General features: G+C 43.6%; 1 protein-coding gene across 2 annotated transcripts in view; it reads right to left on the bottom strand.

The window, feature by feature from the left end:
• Nucleotides 1-102: 102 nt before the first annotated feature.
• CASP6 (caspase 6) overlaps nt 103-23,390 on the bottom strand; it is a 29,292-nt gene continuing 6,004 nt past the window's right edge. The window contains exons 2-8 of one of the 2 annotated variants that reach the window (XM_075929718.1): nt 21,898-21,939; nt 17,639-17,681; nt 10,265-10,411; nt 6,724-6,800; nt 5,005-5,180; nt 2,115-2,274; nt 103-970 (exon numbers count right to left, since the gene is read on the bottom strand). In XM_075929718.1, coding sequence (XP_075785833.1) covers nt 732-970; nt 2,115-2,274; nt 5,005-5,180; nt 6,724-6,800; nt 10,265-10,411; nt 17,639-17,681; nt 21,898-21,939 — 884 coding nt within the window. In that variant the 3' untranslated portion in view covers nt 103-731. The remainder of the gene's footprint in view (nt 971-2,114; nt 2,275-5,004; nt 5,181-6,723; nt 6,801-10,264; nt 10,412-17,638; nt 17,682-21,897; nt 21,940-23,390) is intronic. The other variant, XM_075929719.1, reaches the window with a different exon arrangement.

A 23,390-nucleotide genomic window follows, 5' to 3' on the forward strand; every position in this document is an offset into this window, starting at 1 on the left:
CGAAGAAAAGGTATTGATCTAGTAAGGAAGAACCCCAAAACAGCAGTGCTTCTCAGATGTTGAGTTCCTCCCCTTAAATTAAAGGCAAAATATCACACAGGCTGGGGGTTTACTGAAATGCACATTTTAATGTGTTGAAGATGTGAAGTATATTTTAAGATACTGAAAAATTACAAAACATGCCTTAGTTGCATTCCCCATAAATTGAGAGTAGAGGAGAAAAAAGCTTTTATAAGCTAATGCAATTTTTACAAATTGTGAAAAGCTACAAAGTGATAGAAAGCAGAAAGTGTCATTCAAGTGTAAATCAGAACATTTTAAAAAATTGGTTTAAAAAGTGCTTCTCTCTTAGCACTTGCATAACCCTCATTAGCATGGGATCTGAGCACCTTGCAATTTTTATTACGTAGAAATCAATATTACATTTATTTCCCCCAAAAATTCCCTGAGAATGCTATTGCTGCAATGCTGATGTATTGTAACAAAGCTATTTCTAATACAGAAACTTTTTTAAAATATTTAAATTAATCCTGAAATTTGATCCTAGCATTTTTGCAAAATGGTCCTGTTGAGGAAAATGCATGAGGTGAATACCTGTGAAATTCTCTAGCCACATCAAAAAATCATATTTTAAACTACTTTCAGTGATCTAGATTACTAGATTATGTGATGAAGAAATTTTCCATATTTTGGGTGACTGTGGATAAAATGTCACTCACAGATGGGCATTTCTACTTTGATTTTTGATGAAAATGTAATTTTTTAGTCAACATTGAGGCAAAACAAGGAACCTGCTTTTTGCCTAGGGCATTAATGTCTCTGCACACATCCACTTCGCGATGAGATACTTTCCTGTTCACCAGAGTGAGAAGTTCTGTGAACTCCAAGGAGGAACCATACTTCCTTATCATCTCACACAAGTCTTGAATGTACCAGGAGCCATTTAGAGTTTCACGATGAGAATAATAACCTATTGGGAAATAAGAGCATAGGATTCCATTTAACCTTAAATGAAGACTAGAAGTGACAGTTAATAACACTTAATGCCACACTTTACTTATTGCCAGTCATTTTCATGGGCTGCAGGTAAGTTCTAGATATCTCTCTTCACTGTTTGTGCTATCTTGGGTACTCTGATGCCAGAGATAAAAACAGCACTTTGGCAGATTTGAATAATCAAATTTAACCTGGGATTAATAAGAACAGCCACACAGTCGAACCAATGGTTGATCTAGCCCAGTATCTTCTCTTTAACAGTGGCCTCTGCTAGATGCTTCACAGGGAATGAACAGAAGAGGGCAATTATTAAGTGATCCATGCCCAGCTTCTGGCATTTAGAGGCTCAGGACACCCAGAGCATGGGGTTGCATCTCTGATCATCTTGGCTAATCATTGATGGACCTCCATAAACTTACCTTTTAAAAAAAAAAAAAAACCCACAAGTTAGTTTTGTCCTTCACATCACACCCTGTCAATGAGTTCCAGAGGTTGACTGCGTGTTGTGTGAAGTAGTACTTCCCTTTTGCTTGTTTTAAACCTGCTACCTCTTCATTTCTGTCACTGGAGTTGCACATTGGTGTTTAATTTTGCTCTTTGACTTTTATACAATATTATGCAAAATTATTTTGTATTAATATTTGTATACCTTTCCAACATCAGGCAATGTTAAATGAAGTGCAATATTAATTTAATAGCAGAAACAGTTCTGTAAATTCACCCATTGTGGAATTATGAGATAGTCTTTAGGATTGAGAGATGGTTTGGGGAGGGCATCCTGCTATGTGAAGAGGTTGAAGAAATATGACACTGAAGAGAGATGCAGAAGACTATTTCCTCCCAACAAGTAACTCAGTGATAAGGATGTGATCAGTATGTTTTGAGGAGCGAACTGATTTAAAAATGTCAAGTTAGATGGCATGTTTTGACTTATTCTCAACCCTTTCACCACTTGGGAGACGCCTCTTATGCAGACATGCAAAGTGGTGAGTTTAAGGAACTTGAATTCTTGTTTTGATTGTGCAGTGAAGAAACTGCAAACCTACTATACTTAATGATACAGCTGCAAAACTCCTGCAGGAGTTAGATGCTAGAAATGTCAGTGCAAAATAACATACCTTCTGCAACTGAGTAGCACATTAGAAAGTCTGCACCTGCAGGTAACGTATACACAGTTGCAGCATCTGCTTCAGTTTCATTGATGTTGGACTTATCTGTAATACTGTCCACTGCATCCTGAGCAATGACTGGGTCATCGTGTTTATCTCCTCGACATGCCTAGCAGGAAAGAAAACTGTCAACTCCTCTTATCTACTGAGTACAGTTAGCCATCACAGAACAAAATGCTAAAAGCAGAAGCATTCCTGTTCATTAATGTAGCTGTGTTCAGAAAGAACGACGTTCTATCCTACTACAATATTTTCATTGGTAGAGCAAGCTGGTTAAGAGTGAAGGGCATTAACTTAGAAATATCAAGGCATAGCTGACACGGTACCGATCTGCTCTCCATTTCTGGAAGAAGGTGGTAGTACCTTACAGACCAGTTCAGGGATGGTGGTGTGTGTTTAAGCAGCAGCTTGAAAACAGTGTGGTGGTATACTCATGGGAGAAGCAGTAGTGTGAGGCTGATGCACTCAGTGTAGCACAGGAGACAAAGTCGGGGACGCAATAAGATGAGAGTTTCTTCACTGCAGCCTCCGATATTTCAGCAGGGTCATCATTACTATCTTTTAATGTCTTAGTGTACATTGTAAATTAAAACAAGGGTGGAACTGATTTTTGGTTGTGTTGTTTTATGGACGAGTCTACATTAGTAAGAGCCTCCAAATAATTAAAGTTCCAGTTGTGGTACTGAACATTTCTCCTTCTTGCAGTTCTGACTTGTATAAAATCCAAAGTGGATTTACTCTTTAGTATAAGATACTGACTTAGCAGCAGGTTTAATTCTGCAGGGACTCTTAAGTCTGAAGGAAGTTTTGTCCCAAGAGGAGAGAAGTGATAAAGTGATTCATCCAGGGAGGGAAACAGCTTTAAATTATGGCCATGTCTGCCCACGATTGCTGTAAATGGAGGCCACTCATCTCCTGAAGGCCCTGGCCACTGTTACTCATGTTGAATTATGCAGCCAATTTTGAGACCCACTGAAGCAAGAATTTCTTTGCTAAAAGGTCATGAGAGGCCAACATATAGTGCATGACTAATTGAGCTCCAAATATAAATGGGGTTTACACAAAAATGTACAGCAAAGGTCATGTAGTACAAACTTCCAACAGCATCAGGCCAAGAGACCTCAACCTTGACTGGAAGGGAACCATCTGATGAGGCAAGAACTTAGTTCATGGAGTATGCCTATTCAGTTTTTAGCTTTCCTAAGTCTGGTATATAAGCACTAGTTGTGGTTACCTAAGGAATTGAGATTCTTTCCCTCAAATTACTGATGGTAAAGGTGTCTCTGCCATTGGACAATTGTTGGCTATTTACACGGTCTTGATTTGAGCTAGCTTTCATGTATCCATATAATTTTACCATTGTGACCGTGGCAGCTTCAATACAAGATTGTCTTGTTTTAGCTAGCATAGCAAAAAATTAAATTTAAGCTGATTCTCAAAAGCTTTTGTACACTAGTTATTTTCCAACCCCAGTACATAACTGTAACCCAAAGATTTCTTGATGCCATCTAGCATTAAGAGACAGGGATCCCCTGGGTTAACTTTAAGGTGTTTTGTAGGGTCTCTGATGGAAGCCTGTGTCACAATAGATGGCTTTTTGTGTGTGTGTGTGTGTGTGTGTGTGTGTGTGTGTGTGTGAAAATTGTTTTTAGGCCTTGTAGCTAAAAACAGCACATCTTGAAACAAGTGTGTCTCCCACCTCCTATCTGGAGAAGTTTATTTCATTGGCAGATCCCTGTGTCTTTCAATAGATGTCTCTTAATATATTGAGTTAAATGCTCATGAAGAACTTGACGAGAATTGAGAAGAGGTAAAAATATAAGTTCTCATCTGGTATATTTGGGGCTGCAGAGAGAGATCCTGCTAGCACTCTTGACCTTATAAAAGAGGGATTTCAGCCACCTTGGCTGGAAAAGGCACTGGAGTAAAGCTATCCTGTAAAAGATGGGAAAATGCTCCATGAGTTAAGTTTAGGCTCCACAAAAGTGTGTTGTTGTTTTATATGTAACCATTTCTTTCTAATAGTCTTAGTTTCTATTATTTGAATCTCTATTCTTTGATAAACTTATTCTTATTTTCACTTTAAACATATCTAAGTGCCATCTGTTAGGCAGAGTGGGGGATCTTAGTTGACTCAAGTAAGATGCTGTTTGTTAGTCTTTTGGGAGCAGTGAATCTCAGCGAATTCAATGAAATGGACTGAGGAACACTCAAGGACTATGGAAGTGGTATGCACCTGTCATTAACCTGCAGAGAGAGAGAGATCGAGATCATGCAGTGCTTGTGTTGCCAGAGACAGGTGGAGACAAGAAGTTGATCCACAGAGAAAACTTTCTCTCACTAAAGCTATGTCTACACTGCAGGGTTTTTGTGCAAGAAGCTTTTTGTGGAAGAGATCTTCCACAAAAACTTATTGCACAAAAGCGCATCCACACCTCAAAAGTGCATCGCAAAAGCGATGTGCTTTTGCACAAGAGTGTCCACACTGCATGGATGCTCTTGCACAAGAAAGTTCTGATTGCCATTAACAGAATGGCCATCAGAGCACCTGTGCTTTTTCTGTAGGCTCTTTTTGCACAAGAAACCCCTGCAGAGTGTCCACACATGCCTTTTTGTGCAAGAGCTGTAGCTCTCGTTTGGAGAGGAATAACTCTACTGGCAAAAGCCCTCTGTCCTGCCGATTTACGGGGTTTTTAGGTTTGTTTATTTTGGTGCAAAAATGTGCTTGAGGTGTGGACGCTTCACCATTTTTTATGCAAAAACCTTGTAGTGTAGACAGCCTATGGGCAGGTAATAGCACAGAAAGGGAAGTACATAAATTCAAAAACCGACATCTTACCTGAACTATAAATATTTTAGGCTTTCCTATTAGACTCTGGCAGTTGTCTCCTCTGAACATGTGTGTCACCGTCTGAATTTTTATTTTAGCGTCATAGGCGTAAATGTGATTGTCTTCACCATGGCTCAGGAACACACATACAAAGCAGTCAGCATCACTGTGGTTGTCCATTGACACTAGAATAGTGGAGCTGTGTTTAGATGATTATGCAACTTTTATGCTATTTATTAAACACCACACAATTAGTCTACTCAAAACCTCATTAAATGACTTAATCTCAAATCAGTCCTATTCCAAATATGTTGAGCCATATTGTCAGTGGCTGTAAATCAGCTCTGCTGAGGTCTGGAACTACACTGATCCGTACAACCTGAGTAGCCAGTCTACTAGAAGTCAGAGAGATGCCTATTAAATACTAATTTTGTTGGTCACAGGTGCATTTTGGGAATATAAATGCTTGCAATGCAATACAAATGAAGATAATACCGGTATAAAATTACGTATTTTCTGTTACTTAGTCTTTTTATGTTATGGGAATTCATCACAAAAGGAAAACAATACAGGCAGTCCCCGAGTTACGCGGATCCGACTTATGTCGGATCCGTAGTTACAAACGGGGATTTCTCGCCCCGGAGAACTAGAGCAGCGGGACGCCTGGTCCCGCCGCCCGCCTTCTCCGGGGCGAGAAAAGCTGCTCCCCGTCTCCCTGGTCTGCTGGCGGAGCCAGCAGACCAGGGAGACAGGAGCAAAGCGGCGGAGCACCGGGGGCCGGACCCGCGGCCGCTTCCAGATCAGCTGGAAGCGGCGCGGGTCCTGCCGGGTGCTCCGCCGCTCTGTGCAGCGTCTCCCTGGTCTGCAGACCAGGGAGACGCTGCGCAGAGCCCCGGAGGACCCGGGCCGGACCGCGGCGCTGATCTGGAAGCGCCACTGTTCGGCCCGGGTCCTCCGCAGCTTTGCTCCACGTCTCCCTGGTCTGCTGGGGGGGATGCAGCTAGTGCCCCCCCCCCCCCCAGCAGACCAGGGAGACGTGGAGCAAAGCCGGGGGCCTGTGGTAGAGCAGGTGGGGCACTGCCGGTTGGTCCCGCAGCACCGCTTCTCGGCGCTACTGGACCAACCCGGCAGCACCCCAGCTGCTCTGCCCCAGGCGTCCTGATTCAGCTGCTGATCAGATTCAGCTGCTGATCAGTTTCAGCAGTGGCTGAATCAGGATGCCTGGGGCAGAGCATCTGGGGTGCTGCTGGGTTGGTCCAGTAGCTCCGAGGAGCAGCCGCGCTACTGGACCAAGCCAGCAGCACCCGAGCTGCTCTACCCCAGGCGTCCCAAAGTCAGCCGCTGCTGAAACTGGCCAGCAGCTGACTACAGGATGCCCGAGGCAGAGTTGCTCTGCCCTGGGCTTCCTGGAATCAGCTGCTGATCAGTTTCAGCAGCAGCTGACTTGGGGACGCCTGGTGTTCTTATCTTGAATCTGTATGTAAGTCAGAACTGGTGTCCAGATTCAGCGGCTGTTGAAACTGATCAGTTTCAGCAGCGGCTGATGCCAGTTCCGACTTACATACAGATTCAACTTAAGAACAAACCTACAGTCCCTATCTTGTACGTAACCCGGGGACTGCCTGTACAGGTTAACATGAATTTGTCTACCAGTGATGGAGAAATACAATCTTATCTAGAACCACCTCTGCAAGCAGACTAAGACATACCCGTGACATAGATTCCTACCTTCATAAATGTTCTGCAACACTTCTTCTGCTTTAAGGTCATCAAAGCATTTGACTTCAAAGCCAAGCGCTGTCAAACTATCATTAAACACACACATTTTAATAAGTATCCTTGTTGAGTTATAAATTTCACCCCCTTTGTTGCTTCCCTTTGCAACTTTGTACCTGTTCCTTAAGAGAATAAATATCCATGTCAATTTATGTAATGACACCCAAACCTGATAGCTAGGAGTGCCTTAAAGCTGCATACAACAACAAAAAAATTATAAAGTGAAGGTATTTTAATAAAATAGGAATTGTCTTAAAGAGCAACAGAAAAACAAATAATTCAGTACTTCCCCAGGGACCTATCTGAAAACCAACCACCAAACCAAAATGCAAAATAAAGTAGGACAATTTCCATTTTTGCCAAAATTTCATTTTCAGACCACTGTTAGCTTAAATGACAGTTCTGGACTTTTTTTTTTTTTTTGAAGGGGCAAAATACCATCAATCAGAAACATCATATAAACAGAACATAAAAACTTAATCATGCCCTGAAAGGTGCTAATGCTGGGCCATGCAACCTCCTCTATATTATGTTTTCATTTGGTTATGGGCAGCCCCTTGCCTTGTGAGCTCTGTGCCCAGTGGAGCGGGCAGCCTCTGCAAATCCGTAGGGCTACGTCTACACTGGCATGATTTTCTGGAAATGCTTTTAACGGAAAAGTTTTCCATTAAAAGCATTTTTGGAAAAGCGCGTTTTCCGCAAAGCACTTTTTGCGGAAAAGCGTCCGTGGCCAATTTAGACACGCTTTTCCGCAAAAAATCCCCCATCACCATTTTCGCGATCGGAGCTTTTTTGCAGAAAACAGTACTGTGCTGTTTACACTGGCCCTCTTGCACAAATGATTTGCGCAAGAGGGCTTTTGCCCGAACGGGAGTAGCACAGTATTTCCGCAAGAACACTGACGATCTTACTTGAGATCGTCCGTGTTCTTGCAGAAATTCAAGCGGCCAGTGAAGACAGCTGGCAAGTTTTTCCGCAAAAGCAGATGATTTTGTGGAAAAACTTGCCAGTCTAGACACAGCCTAGGAGTACAGCACAGCTTTCCCTTTCCACTCCCCCTCCCCCAGCCTTTAGTGCTGCCTAGACCATGTGCTGCTGCACTCCAGCAGCAATTTCAAGGCAGCAGCTGCCAGAGTCCCAGGCCCCCTTGAATCGCTGAGCCCCAGGGAAATTGTCCTCTGCCCCCAACCTCTCCATCAGCAGGGCTGTCTGTGCCAATCTACTACACAATGGTGACTAGTTACTTTACAGACATCAGGTCAGTACCAGCCTACCCTGGGTGCTCTTACCAATTTTTATTCATTTCCTCAATGCCATGATGTGCTGCTGGGTGCATAGGTCTATACATTAAAGCAAAAATCACAATGGAACTACACTGCTTGTGAATGGAATAGGAGGCTTGCTACCACTTCTTTAGAGGGACATGTTTCTAATTACTACATCTAATATTGTATGCAGTGTAGTAATAGCTGTGTTGGTCCCAGTATATTAGAGAAATGCTAAAGTAGGTGAGATATTACTTTTTATCCAACCATCTTCTAGTTAGTGAGAGAGAGATGCCTTCAAGTCAGAGAGAGTGCTTCTTCAAGCCTGGGGATGACCCAAAGAAGACCTGTGTGTGGCTGGAAAGCTTGCCCCTCTCACCAAACAGAAGTTGATCCAATAAAAGAGGTTATACCTCGCTCACCTGGTCTCTCTGTAGCTAACATATTGTCAGTGATGGGACTCTGAATTTGTTGGTAGTCCACAAAGGAAGGCAACTAGAGCTAGCTGTTTTCTGTAAGTAATGCATCCCTTTCTTTGTGGGTATCTATTTTTGTTGTAAAATAGCATGTGACTAAACTTAGATTATACTGGCTCCTTGAGTTAGTCACATATATAGCACAACTGTGCCTAAAGCACGGGTGGGCAATTTCTGAAGTGGCCCTGGGCCATACCAGAAGGGGCGGGGCCTCAAGTGAAAGGGGGTGGGGCCAGGATACTTACTTGCTTCCTGACCTACAGACCATGATTGGTCTAGGGGTGGGGAGGGAGGTGCCTTTGCCCCCCCCCCCCCCACAAGGTTCCCCCTAGGCACCCATGCCCCTGGTGGTGGGATGACACTTTGTATGCTCCCCCTTCTGCCCCCAGGCCAATCAGGGCTTGGTGGCAGGTGAGTGCACGAAGTCTCCTCTCATCCTGCCAGGAGCCATGTGCTGCTGGCAGGGCAGAGGAATCTTCATGAGCTTCCTTCCATCCCCAGGCCCTAATTGGCCTGGGGCTGGGGGAGTGGCAGGGCCTCCATGGGCTGCATCAACCTGCTTGGCAGGCCAGATCCAACTCACAGAGGCCCTTTTGCCCACCCTTGGCCTAGAGCTTTATTTGGCTGCATAGCTGTCCGGCTTCCCCAAAGCTGCTTTTCGATAACTACCAGTTAGCAGATACAAAATAGGCAATACCTAGAATTGTGTGCACTTATTAGGTGAATAGGAATAAAGGTCTCTCTCAACCTCCTCAACTTTTTAGTCAGTTTTTGAAATTATACCATAGCACATCTGTTTATCCTACCGATCTAACATTGAACTATTCTGCTATTGGATGACAAATTACAGGAGGCCCCCGAGATGCCCATTTTTGTAAGTGTGGAAGGGGCTGGAACACCCTGACTCACATCCTCAGCCCACATTTACAATGGTGCACGGTGCCTACCATAAATGAGGGTTCAAGTTACAAACCCCCGACTTGCAACGCTTCTTTCGGAACCAATCGCATCACAAGTCAGGGGCCTCTTGTAGATTTATTTGAACATTTACTGTTACTGGTTAAGTGAATAACAGTAGGCGTAAGATATGAATCAGCAAAAGGTCAACTGATCTCCTACCATAAGCCCCACAATTATAAGAATCACAAAGAAAGAACTGTTTCAACAGCAGACACTTGCATCCAGCCATCACATGAATGCATTTAGGGATATTAGATAAATGAATGTTGCCAAACAATATTAAATGGACAGTCAGCTTGAAATCTAGTCAATTATAATAAAATAAAAAGCTAAAAATAATGTCAAGTACTATACCTCCCTTTCTCCCTACCAGTTTGTGACATTACAATGAAATTTACCTCTTTTTTTGTTAACCTCTGAAAATATTTTGTCTGCCCTCATATTGAAATGCAATTTGCCTAGTTATGCAAAATTAAGAAGCCTTTAAAAATTAAGACTGCCACTTTGTCTTCCCCACCTTGATAGTTGTCTGTACCTCAACAATCTATTTTCACAGGGCTTGATCCTGTCCCCATTGAAATCAATGGGAGTTCTGGCTTCAAAAGGAGCAGAAGCAGGCATTTAACTCTTTATCATGGGGTACTGTGCAAAACCTTTCAGTCACGATTACACAATGAAATCAGTTATTTTAGAGCTGCTGGCATAACTTGTATGACAAATCACTCTGAATTGCATATTTTTATTTAACGTATCTAAAAAAGAATCCTTCAGAAAAACCGGCAAATATCTTACCTGCGTTTCAGATTGTCTCTGTCTGCAAGAGTGCCACGTCTATCTGGCAGTGTCAAATGCCAGTTAAACCGCTCATGATTGAAGATTAAAGCAATCCCTCTACGCCTGTGGTTCATTTTGTATTGTGCTTCTGGATCAAAAGCTTGACTATTAGAAAGAGAAAACATGCCTTTTAATTAAACATTAAATAATTATTAGTCCACCTACACATGTTCAGAAGCCAAGATTTTAAGAGATGCTATATACCCAAATCCCTAGTCACATTTGAAAAACTGGGGCACATTAAAATCTCATTAAAGAACTGGCTGCAGTAGATAAAGGCCAGTCAATTCTGAGTTTAAAAAGCTGTTTCTGTAACTTTCATTGTTTGCTTGGATTATCCATTGACTTCCAGGAAAGAAAACTGTCAGTCCAATAACCAGGTACATTATGATAAATTTAAGTGGATTTTGGACTCATTACCAATTCTTTAGGTTTCACGGTTTAGCCAGATTCTTTACTTTAAAAATGACAGTGAAGACACCTTTCAAGAATATAAATGTGCACTAGTTGGAATTTTGTTTCAAGTTACTGCTTACTAAATCACACACAATATTAACATAGCAGCACATAACTTTCACAGAATTATAGGACTAGAAGGGACCTCATGCGGTCATCTAGTCCAATCCCCTGCACGCAGGGAAGGACTAAGTATTTTATCTAGAGACTATTTCTGGCAGGTGTGTAACCTGCTTCTAAAAAGCTCCAATTATGAGCATTCCATGACCTCACTATGTAATTTATTTTAATGCTTCCAAGTTAGGGGAAGATTTTCTTAACCTAAAGCACCCTTGCTGCAATTTAAGTCCTATTCTGAGAGCTTTAGGACAGTCCTCCTTACTAACAGAATTTAGGTACTTGAAAATGGTTATAATGTATCCTTTTAGTCTTCTCTTTTCTAGACTAAAGAAACACAACTGTTTCAATATTCTCTCATGGTTCGTATTTTCTAGACATTTCTTTTCTTTTCTTTTCTTTTCTTTTTTCTTTTTGCTGTTCTCTGGACTTCTGAAATGTGGTGCCCAGAACTGGAGAGAACACTCTAGCTGAAAGAATGATCTCTCATGTCTTGCTTACAAGACTCCTACTAATATATGTCAGAATGATATTTGCTTTTTTTGTAAGAAGGTTATGCTGTTGACTCATTTAGTTTGTGGTCCACTATGATCCTCAGATTCCTTTCCACAATACTACTTCTTAGGCAATCACGTCTCATTGTCTATATATACAACTGACTGTTCCTTCCTAAATAGAGTACTTTGCATTTGTTTTTATTGAATTTCATCCCATTTATTTCAGACCACTTCTCCAGTTAGTCCAAATTGTTTTGAATTTTAATCCTATTCTCCAAAGCACTTGCAACTCCCTCCCTACCCCAGCTTGGTACTCTCTACAAACTAAGTGCAGTCTCTATGCCATGGTCTAAATCATTGATCAGGATATTGAATAGAATCAGACCCAGAACTGATCCTTACAGGATCCCACTTCTTATGCCTTTTGAGCATGTCCCATTGATAACTACTCCCTGGGAGAGATTTATCAACCAATTTTGCAACCGTCTTATAGTAGCTCCATCTAGGGGTTGCAGTTCCCTAGTTTGTTTATAGGAAGGTCATGCAAGATAGTAACAAAAGCTTTATTAAAGTCAAGCTATACCATGTTTACCACTTCCCCTCTATCCATAAGGCTTGTTACTCCCTCAAAGAAAACTATCATATTGATATGACACTGCTTATTTCTGACACATCCACACTGAACCACCCAGTGTGCTCCACTGCCCCCAAAGCTCCTGCTACCATAGGAAGTACAGGGCATGGGCAGAGTAGGACTGCTGACACACCCCTTGGTGATCCCCGAAGCTGGGGGCTCAGGGAATGTGGTGCCATGGGAGAAGGGGGCAGGGTGAAGGTGGAAAGCGGTAGGGTTCGGGAGCCAGTAATGGATAGGCCCCCCCCATGACCACTGGGCCTCTCAGACTGGACTGTGCAATTGCTCTGGCTGGGGATGGCCTGCAGGCTGGGAGTTCGAGACCTCTGAGCTGCAGTCTCCAAATCACTTGAACAGCAACAATGTGAACATCTAAAAGATACATTTTTACAATAGATCACAACAAGGTTTTGGAAGGGGGTTGTTTTGTTTTTCTTTCATGACTATAAACTATAAATATTTCGGGCATTCAACTTATCAGAATCTAGTGAAGAAAGACATTATTTTATGGAATCAAACAGTGATCCTTGTTTAAATTGAAAGGCATGTTAAAAAACTATTTCCAAACACCCACTAAGACAATATTTTAAACAGCTTCTCTCTTGAAATCAGGTCAAAAGTTCAACAGTCCACCTAAGAAGCCATGAAAGCAAATACTTAACCTGTCAAAAATAACTAGCATGACTAGAGCCCATTTTGAGGCAGAGTGACCTGACCTGGACTATCACTCTTGGCACCCTAGGACTGACATGTCACGTTGCCAGTAAACAAAGACCTTGCTGGAGGCTGCTTCTCATCTGCTAGTCCCTATACTGCTATGTCTCTTTGTCACAAGAAGCAATTTGTTCTTCCACTGTGCTCTCCTCTTTGCATTATATGTATCTGTATGTGCAGATCATGTCTGACTAGCCTACATATAATGCATATACATATAAACATATATGTATACACTAATTATTCTGATAAACAGAACAGACTTGCAATGAAATGCTGTGAACTATTATAAACATATAGCCAGGGCTATTGGGGGCCTGGATATTATCTAGCAGAAAGAAAGATGATGAGGGGAAAAGATATTTGAGGGGCTGGCTAATGGTTGGAGAAAGGGGTATTGAATGAAATCTGTGATATTGGCTGGTATGAGCATGTAGGCAATTCTTGCATGTCATCTCTCTATCTGTAGAAATGGTTTGGGGCACAGTTTTCCCAGTATTTCTTCCTTATTAATCACTTACTCACTGCCCCTATAAATGGCATGACCTTCCTGTGCTCATCTGCAAAATCTCTACCTTCTCCACATTTGAGTCCCTTTGAAAGATCCACTCCTGCTGTAGTGTTTATAGTAAATCTAGTTGATTCATAAATTTTTTTGTTAGACTCAGGCCAGAATGGACCATCCTGATCATCTAGTCTGGCCCCCTGCACATTGCAGACACAGAGAAGCCCCACCACCGGCCTAAAGAGGGAGCCTTATACACCACAGAGGAAATTAAGACTGTAAGAATGACCAGACTGCATCAGACTAATGAGCCTGCTAGCCCAGTCACCCATCCTCCAACAGTGGCCAATGCCAGATGCTTCAAAGGCAATGGACAGAAGAGAGCAATTATCACGTGATCTGTTTTCTGTCGGTCACTCCCAGCAGCTGGCAGTCTGAGGTTTTGGGATGACTGGAGCACAGGACTGTGTCCCTGACCATCTTGGTTAATAACCCTTCAAGACATTCTCCATGCAACTGATCACTTTTTAACTGAACCCACTTACAAGTTGGCCTTCACAACATCAACTAGCAAGGAGGACCACATGCTGACTGTGCCTTGCAGGAAGACACGCCACCTTTGGTTTGGTATAAACCTGTTGCCTATTTCTGCTTCTTGAAAAGGGTGTGAGGGAAGAGGCAACAGCCCATGTACAAGTCTGGGATATATAGCTAGCTATGGTGATGGAGGCTGGAGACCCCTTCAACTTGCCTGTTGAAGCTGATACAGGTTCTACCTTTAAAAGCTGGGATTCTCTGGTCTGGTAACTTCTATGGTCTAGCATTACCACAGATGTTCCAGGATCAGAGTCCTGGCATGCTGCAGGAGGTCGGGGGCCTGGGAGCCGGCCTGTGGCTCAGTTGGCCTGCAAGGCGGGCGGGGTGGTGGTTTGGGGGAAGGAAGCCAGAAGCTGGCGCACAGCTCAGTTGAACTGGTGAAGGGGTTCAGCAGGGAGCCAGCGCATGGCTTAGATGGGCTGGGGAGGGGCTGGCCACGCAGCTCAGCTAGGCTGCAGGGGGGAGCCAGGAAAATCCCTCATCCAGGACCAGTCAGGTCCTGAGGGTGCCAGACCAGGGAGATCCAACCTGTACACTTTAGCTAAATATTAGGCAGCAACAGCTCTGCACTTTGCAGTTCAATGGTTAAACTATCTGTGGTGTGGGTTTGAAGCCACTCTCTGCCTCCCTTATGAAGGGCTTTGGAGGGGTTTCAAACACAGTTGTGTTGCGTGTGCCCTGGGCAATGTGGTGCCAGTTTCTCCCTATTGCCTATGGAAGGGGTTTAATTAAACATTGGTTAGACCAAGAGTTGCTTCTAGATTGATCTGTATTGTAGAGGTTTGTCTGTGGGCTTGGACTGTAGCAGGGGTGGATTTGAGGGTTGCTGTGCCTGCCCCTGTTCTGTAAGGGTATGTCTACACTACAGCATTATTTGAAATAGCTTATTTTGAAATAACGCGTCTACACAGAAAATGCATTTTGAAATAGCATTTGGCTATTTCAAACTAGCGCGTCCACACTGAGTGGACTCTGAATCGCATTTAAGGCCAGCTGGAACCAGGTCCAGCAGGGCATCAGGTCAGGAGTTACTTTGTATAGCTGCTTCCTGAGGTTAAGGTCCCCCCCCCACCCCAGACAGCCAGTTCTCAGGTTTCCCTGCTTGCTTGCCTACCTCGATGAGGGACAGCAAAGCATTTTGTCTCTGCGTACTATGGTTGTCCTCACTCAGGACATCTCAGCACTCAGCAACATGGAGCCAGCGCTGCCCCTGGGCATGCTGGTCTTCTCTTGGACACGTTGCTGCAAGCCTGGCTGCACTTTCTGCAGGCTGCCATCTGGGAGGTCCATCGGGGGGCTGTCGGTATCCATGAGGCCCTGTGGGAGAGTTTTCACCCTGAGAAGCACTAAGAGCCTCCCTGGTGGGAGAAGGGAGAGGGAAACCTGGGAGGAGGGAGCTGGAAGGGGGAAGCAAGGGGAAGAAGGGGAAGGTGAAGCTCAGGGTTAGGGGTCTCGCCGGACCAACTTGATTTTCATGCGAACCTGCTTCTGGGTTCGCATGTGGCCTTTGGTGGCCAGGCTGGTAGCTATCCTGCCATAGATGGCCGTGTTCCTCCATCTAGTGCAGAGATCATGGACGTTGGGGGCATCCCCCCCAAACCTGAATAAGGTCCATGATCTCCAACCTGGACCAGAAAGGCGCCCGCCTTCTCCAGGCCTTGGCAGGCTCCTGGGAGCTGGCAGACTGCTCCTGGGGAGAGGTAGAGGGCTGGCTGCCAGTGGCTTGCTGGCTCATGCTTTAGGGCCACTGGGTCAGGTGCAGCGACAGCTGGCTCTGGGCTGGGATGGCAGGCTTGGAGCTGGAACAGGCACTGAGGCCAGAGTCTACCCCTTTAAGGGCTTCGGAGAGGTGGGGAGGGAGAGGAGTGTTCTTGGTTGAGGCCAGAGTGGCCACCAGGGCACCCTGGGAAGGCTGGAGGCCCCCTATTTTGAAATAAGTGTCTACACAGCACTTATTTCAAAATAGCTATTTTGAAATTGGCGTTATTGCTTGTGGAATGAGGTTTACCAATTTCGAAATAAACCCTCTGCTATTTCAATTTAAATATGAAATAACAGAATGGCTGTGTAGATGCTAGGACAGTTATTTCGAAATAACGGCTGTTATTTTGAATTAACTTTGCTGTGTAGACATACCTTAACAGCCCTGGGCTTGTTGATCTCTTATCTGTTGAAGTTGTTCTGCTTGAGTTAAATGTGATTGGGCCAGGCTCACAGGTACCCTCACTCTCTAGTCCAGTTCTTAAACAGGAAACTAGGCATTTCATATGCATTGTGAACAGCAACTGATGGGCATTTTTGATGGTTTGATTTTTATCAGTAATAGGGATGTATTATAGAGACCTGGCCTCTAGAGGATTGAAGTCCTCATTGGTCAGTGCCAGCTGGAACCTTTTGATCACACAGCTTGTCTCAGAGATAAAGTCCTTGCACACTGAACCCCCAAGACTGGACTAAAGGTCAGGAGGAGACATTGCCCAGCCCTGAATAGGATAGGTAGCAGCCTTGTGGTCATCTGTGATCAGTAATAACTTTGCAGTTCTTTTAAATGCCTGAAATAAAGTCATACAATGTGCTCATGGACAGTGCTATGGACCCATGCTGCCAAGCATATTATTGTTATGAAAGAGCCGTTGGGTATACTCCAAGATTCTTTCAAGCATCCTGAGTTGTTTTAAAGCTTTCCATGAGAACGAAATAAAAAACCCCACTTCCAGTTTCAAGCTTTCATGTGTTTTGGTTTGATATTGTGCATTCATTCTAATATGAAATGTAAGATAAAACGTGTGTGTATGCGTGTGTGTACGTAAATACTACTTTCCATATTAATCAAGTATTGGCTTTAGTTCTGGCCTGTTTTGAAGGCTTTTATACAAAGAGTTCACAGAAACTCCTAAGCTACGCCTAGACTGGCATGATTTTCCGAAAATGCTTTTAACGGAAAAGCACTTTTTGCGGAAAAGCGTCTGTGACCAATCTAGATGCGCTTTTCCGCAAAAAAGCCCCGATCGCCATTTTCGCAATCGGGGCTTTTTTGCGGAAAACAGTACTGTGCTGTTTACACTGGCCCTCTTGCGCAAATGATTTGCCCAAGAGGGCTTTTTCCCGAACGGGAGCAGCACAGTATTTCCGCAAGAACACTGACGATCTTACATGAGATCGTCAGTGTTCTTGCGGAAATTCAAACAGCCAGTGTAGACAAGCTGGCAAGTTTTTCCGCAAAATCAGATGAGGAGCTCACTCCCACATCTTGGGTGAGTTTGTGGATCACAGAAGCACCTAAATTGGAAACTTGGGCACCTAAGTCCCTTTGCAGATCCCTGCCCTAAACCCTAAGCCTTTCCTCTGCATTTCACTCCTGGCTAACTTAGGCAGCTCCTTAATCAGCTTGCTGGCTCCAGTGAATCCCGTCTTAGGAATCTAACTCTCCCTATGCATTGCACGAGAAACCTGAGCTCCTGACTTGGGACTATGAATTCTACTCAACAGCAGAATGCCAAGCAATTTGGTGTTCTAATGCCTAAGTTTTCTCATACATCTAACCCAAAGTGTCCTTCCTACTGTATGTATTTGTATACAGTCCAGCACAAAGAGCTCTGGTCCTTACTAGCGCCTCCGGATGGTGTCATAATAAATAATAATTAACACTACTATTACAATGATATGTAGGAGTTTGATCCACATGTTCTGTATCATTAGGGGGCCTTTCTGTGGACTCTTACCAAAGAGATAAAAAACCCAAGTCATAAATATTTTGAGTTTCACTTTCCATTACCATCTTTAGTCATTCGGATTAAAACAAAGGCCTTTACCTTCTCCCAAAAGCATCTGTTTCTGTGATGTTTTGGTCTTCACCTATAATAAATAGAGAGCCAAAGGGTGTTTGAATTACTAAGCCAGCTACTAAAAGAATACTTGATATCTTAGTTCAATGGTGTCCAACCTTTTTACACCCAAGGTCGCTTTTTGAGTTTAAGGACAACTTAGGAACTATCTTGTCTTCTCCAAGGCCCCACCCTTTCCCCAAAACCTAACTCTGCTCAATCTAGCCCCGCCCTCTCCCGCACCCTGTTGCTCGCTCTCCCCATCCTCCTTTGTTTTCATCGGGCTGGCGAAGGGCTCTGGGGTTCTGATGGGAGTATGGACTCTGGGCTGAGGCCGAAGGGTTTTCTACATGGGAAGGGGCTCCAGGGTGAGTTTTGGGCAGATTGTTGGTGTGCAGAAGCAGGAGAAAGGTGCAAGCTCTGGAAGGGAGTCTGGGTGCAGGAAGGGGTTCCCAGCTGGGGCACAGTGTTGGGGTAAAGGAGGGCTTTTGGGGTAAGGACTGGAAGGAGGGTCAGGGCTAGAGCAGGGATTCAAAAGGGGGCTCAGGATGCTGTCTTTGAGAGGGGATTCGGGGCTTGAGGTGCAGGAGGGCGTATAGGCTATGGCCTCCCACCAGTCGGTACTTACTGCAGATGGGCTGGTGGTGCAGCAAGGCTCAGGAAGGCTTTTTAACTGCCCTGGACCCACACCATTCCCAAAAGGGGCCAATGTGCCCCTTAGGATAGACCCTCCGTGCCAGCACTGCTCCCTAAGTTCCTATTGGCCACAGTTCCCCGTTCCTGACCAATGGTCCTTGAAGGGAGGGGCAGCACACAGAGATCTCTGCCCTCCCCACTCTCACAGGGCTATGCTGACCATTTCAGGGAGAGGTGTGGGCCAGCGCAGGCAGAGAGCAAGCCTGGCTTTGTGACAGCCCCTCTACGCTGCTGGAAATCACGACAGACAGGTAGAGTCCCCAGGACTGAGCAGTTGATCAATCGACTGGTCGGTGACCCCTGTCTTAGATAGTGTGGGATTTTCACATTTAAACTTGAATCAGGGCTTGAGTCATGCTTTAACACCCCGAATGCCAGCCTAGGACATTTTTTGCAGTGTTCCATTACTATCACGTATGAGTGACAGTTCCAGAAATCCATTCCAACGCTGCTTTTTTTAAGGACTCACAGGTAGAGAACATGCAATCATTTATAAACAATGCTTGTTAACATAAACAAGACAGGGGTAACTGTATTAGTCTGAATCTGCAAAAGCGACGAGGAGTCCTGTGGTGCCTTCTTGACCAACGGATTTATTGGACCACAAGCTTTCGTGGGCAAATACCCACTTCGTCAGATGCATGTGGAGGAAATTCCAGAGGCAGGTATAAATATACAGGCATAAAAAAAGAGTATCAATCAGGAGTAAGGCTAGAGATAATGAGGTCAATTCAGTCAGGGAGGATGAGGCCCACTTCTACTAGCTGATGTGGAGGTGTGAACACCAAGAGAAGAGAAACTGCTTTTTTAGTTGGCTAGTCATTCACAGTCTTTGTTTAATCCTAAGCTGATGGTATCAAATTTGCAGTTGAACTGTAGCTCAGCAGTTTCTCTTTGAAGTCTGTTCTTGAAGTTTTTTGTTGCAGGATGGCTACCTTTAAATCTGCTACTGCGTCCAGGGAGATTTTGTGACAATATATACCTCCAAACCAGTGGCACCACTATGGGCACTCACATGGCCCCACAATATGCCAACATTTTTATGGCTGACCTGGAACAACACTTCCTCGGCTCTTGTCCGCTATTGCCCCTTATCTACTTATGCTACATTGATGATGTCTTCATCATTTGGACGACTCTGGAAGAATTCTACCGCGATTTCAACAATTTCCACCCCACCATCAACCTCAGCATGGACCAGTTTACAAGAGATCCACTTCCTGGGCACTACGGTGCAAAAAAGGGATGGTCACATAAGCACCATCTTATACCGAAAACCTACCGACCGCTATGCCTACCTTCATGCCTCCAGCTTCCATCCCGGACACACCACGTGATCCATTGTCTACAGCCAAGCACTAAGATATAACCACATTTGCTCCAACCCCTCGGACAGAGACAAACACCTACAAAATCTTCACCAAGCATTCATGAAACTACTATACCCACCCGAGGAAATAAGGAAACAGATTAACAGAGTCAGACGTGTACCCAGAAACTTTCTATTACAAGACAAGCCCAACAAAGAAACCAACAGAACACCACTGGCCATCACCTACAGTCCTCAGCTAAAACCTCTCCCAGAGCATCATCAGTGATGTACAACCCATCCTGGACAATGATCCCTCACTTTCACAGGTCAAGGGAGGCAGGCCAGTCCTTGCCCACAGACAACCTCCCAACCTAAAGCAAATTCTCACCAGCAACTATACACCGCACCACAGTAACTAATTCAGGAACCAATCCCTGCAACAAACCTCAATGCCAACTCTGCCCACATATCTATACCAGTGGCACCATCATAGGACCTAATCAGATCAGCCACACCATCCTGGGTTCATTCACCTGCACATCTACCAATGTAATATACGCTATCATGTGCCAGCAATGCCGCTCTGCTACATACATCAGCCAAACTGGACATTCCCCACGTAACAGAATAAATGGACTTAAATCAGGTATCAGGAATGGAAATATATAAAAACTGTAGGAGAACTCTTCAATCTCCCTGGACACACAGTAGCAGATTTAAAGGTAGCCATCCTGCAACAAAAAAACTTCAAGAACAGACTTCAAAGAGAAACTGCTGAGCTACAGTTCACCTGCAAATTTGATGCCATCAGCTTAGGTTTAAACAAAAACTGAATGGCTAGCCAACTACAACAGCAGTTTCTCCTCTCTTGGTGTAGATAACTCCACATCAGCTGCTAGAAGTGGGCCTCATCCTCCCTGACTGAATTGACCTAGTTATCTCTAGCCTTACTCTTGATTTGGTACTCTTCTTATGCCTGTATATTTATACCTGCCTCTGGAATTTCCACTACATGCATCTGACGAAGTGGGTCTTTGCCCATGAAAGCTTATGCTCCAATAAATCTCTTAGTCTATAAGGTGCCACAGGACTCCTCGTCGCATAAACAGGACAATTCATGCACAGGCAGGATAGGTATGAAATTCCTTCATTTGTATTAACTGTTATTGGGGTGCACTATTTCATGGGATTACTTTTGGAGGCCATTCTTTAACATCTGACTCCAAAAGACCACGTTTTTAAAGTTGCGAAAATGCACACGCACATATTGTATGTCTGCAATCATGGACACTGCATGTACAGATGACAACTTGTCTGTCTCGTGATTTTAACCCTCAGCATCTGTATTATCTTGCAAAAACTGTCTGTGCTTTTTCTGTACCCTATTTAATTTCTAGCAGATAGTGGCATTTCTATTAAATACATGATGCAATCAGTCTGACACTAAGCATTTTCTTGGAGATTAGCTGTGTTATTCAACCGTTTAGTAGTGGTGTAAGTATAAGGACATCCAACTAGCAGAAATTCCAAAACACTGAACAACTCACACACTTTCTTTTACTAAAATGCACAGAATATGTACATCAGTGGCATTAGTACACCCAAAACTCCCATTGAAATTAACACTATAGCGCAGGGATGTAAAAAGTGTTACAAAACAGTAATCATGTAACCAATCAAAATTTCATCCGTTGACAAAATTTCATCAACAACAGGCTCCTCGGGATCCCTGCCACTGGCCCCCACAGCTCACACTGCATGTGGGTTCCCACTGGCTCCATGGACGGACAGCTGCCCCACTGGTTGCTGCTGGTCCCCATCTGCCACCAGCTCTGTGAGCTGCTGGTGCTTTCAGCCTTGTGGGCTCTGTGGGTTGCCAGCCTCATGGGCTCCCAATGCTGCCAGCCTCACTAACTCCCAGCTGCCGGCCTTCTGCTCCCTGGCAGAGTTTAATCATTAACAGGAACTGATAAGCATCAGTTTGTTGGTTAACCAGTTAACTGATTAAACTCTTATATCCCTACTATTGAGCACACAAGGAATACAGAGCTGGAGCTACTATTCCACAGATATTAAAGATAAAGCTGTCGACTCTGTCTCATTCTAATCTTCTTCCATCTATATATTAGTGTGTCCATTGATTTGAAGAACTCTCACAATCCAGATTACCAACAGTGTGAGCACTCACAATACTCTTTTTAAAAGAGCCATTTTATGAAAGTAATACACTTTACTGTACCTTTGATCTTTAAAGCAGGCTTACTATCCAACTGGATTTGCCCTGCAATTGAACACAGAACACTAATGTCATTATCATAACAATGTATCAGCTGCAAAAACCCAAACACATTCTAATATATATAACTCTCATCATTTCATAATTTGTTTCTGTAATAATTTGTTTCTCAAATGAATGGAGTCATAGCACTGAACCATGAGAGACCATGTTTGTTGATTTTTGTGAAGATTTTTTGCCCTTTGTTTCCTCATCGGCACCCTACCACTAAAATCAAGTTACTAAGTACTTGTCCACATTGACATGTCTATTACTGATCTAGCACAGGTAACAGCAAAGGTGGAAATGCTAATGTAAATCAGCTGCCAGTGTTTTTACCATCCTGTTGTCCATCAAGGTTAGATGGAACAGTATAGAAAACACCTGTAAACTGTCTACACTATCAAGTCTACTACCACCAGAACTGCAATAAGGATCCTAGATTAATGATGGTAGAAGAGCTGAAAAGTACTTAGCTGCGATCATGTAGTTCAGAACCCTAAACAGAACTATAATAGAGGGCATGAGCATATGAGGCTAAAAATAGTTTCTGCTTGCAAACCTGGAAAAATAAGGCTGATAAAGTATCACTTTGGCCAAAATAAAGCCAATCCCTGAAAACACTGTTTTCCTTACAAACTGTCATTACTTTAGAAATTCCAAGTTAAGTTTCTACCAGCCTCTCCCAAAAAATATACCTAAGTATGCAAATACATAATTAAGGTGTCTATAAGAATTGACAAGGAAATGTTAGTCTTGCTCTTTATGAAAGGCCACAGCTATATGTGCTTAATGATGGGATATGCAGAGGAGTCCAAGACAGGGGAAATTAACTAATTCCTCATTATCCTAGAAAAGTGAAAGAATCAAACAAGGGGTTTGAGACAAATACACTTCCAGGATTAACAGCTGAGCCAAAGGAATTGTCTTTTGGTAAATTATGCTGAAATAAGCTATGTAGTGTGTTGAGTTTTATCTAACTGAGGTAAGATACTCTTGGTTTGCTGTGTTTCAGTCTAAAGAAAACTAAAGAGGACATCTTGCTTGTACCTAATTTTATTTTTGTTTAATCAGTTTCCAGTAATTTTTACTTTTTTCTTTATATGTGAAACAATGTTACAGTCTTCGAATTGCAAGCGCTGCTGGGAACTGTTCCAGTTTTCTTTACAAAATCCTTATTTTTTTTAAATTAATGAGAGTGTTCTGTTGGTTATAAGTCTTGTAAAGCTGGGATTTTCAAAGGAACATCAGGGAGTTAGAGGGGAACCCAACTTCTATTGAAATGCAGTAGGATATGGGAACCTAAATTTCTTTTGTCGCCTTTGAAAATCCCAGAATAAACTTTGGGCCAAATGAAGTGATAACATGCCTTTCAAAGTTCACTGATACTCAGATCTGTGTACAGGCAGTCCCTGAGCCCAGAGTGCAGCGGTCCCGCCACCTCGACCTCCAGGGCG

Source organism: Pelodiscus sinensis, chromosome 5 (genome assembly GCF_049634645.1).
Source record: "Pelodiscus sinensis isolate JC-2024 chromosome 5, ASM4963464v1, whole genome shotgun sequence".
In the NCBI taxonomy this organism is placed as follows: Eukaryota; Metazoa; Chordata; order Testudines; family Trionychidae; genus Pelodiscus; species Pelodiscus sinensis.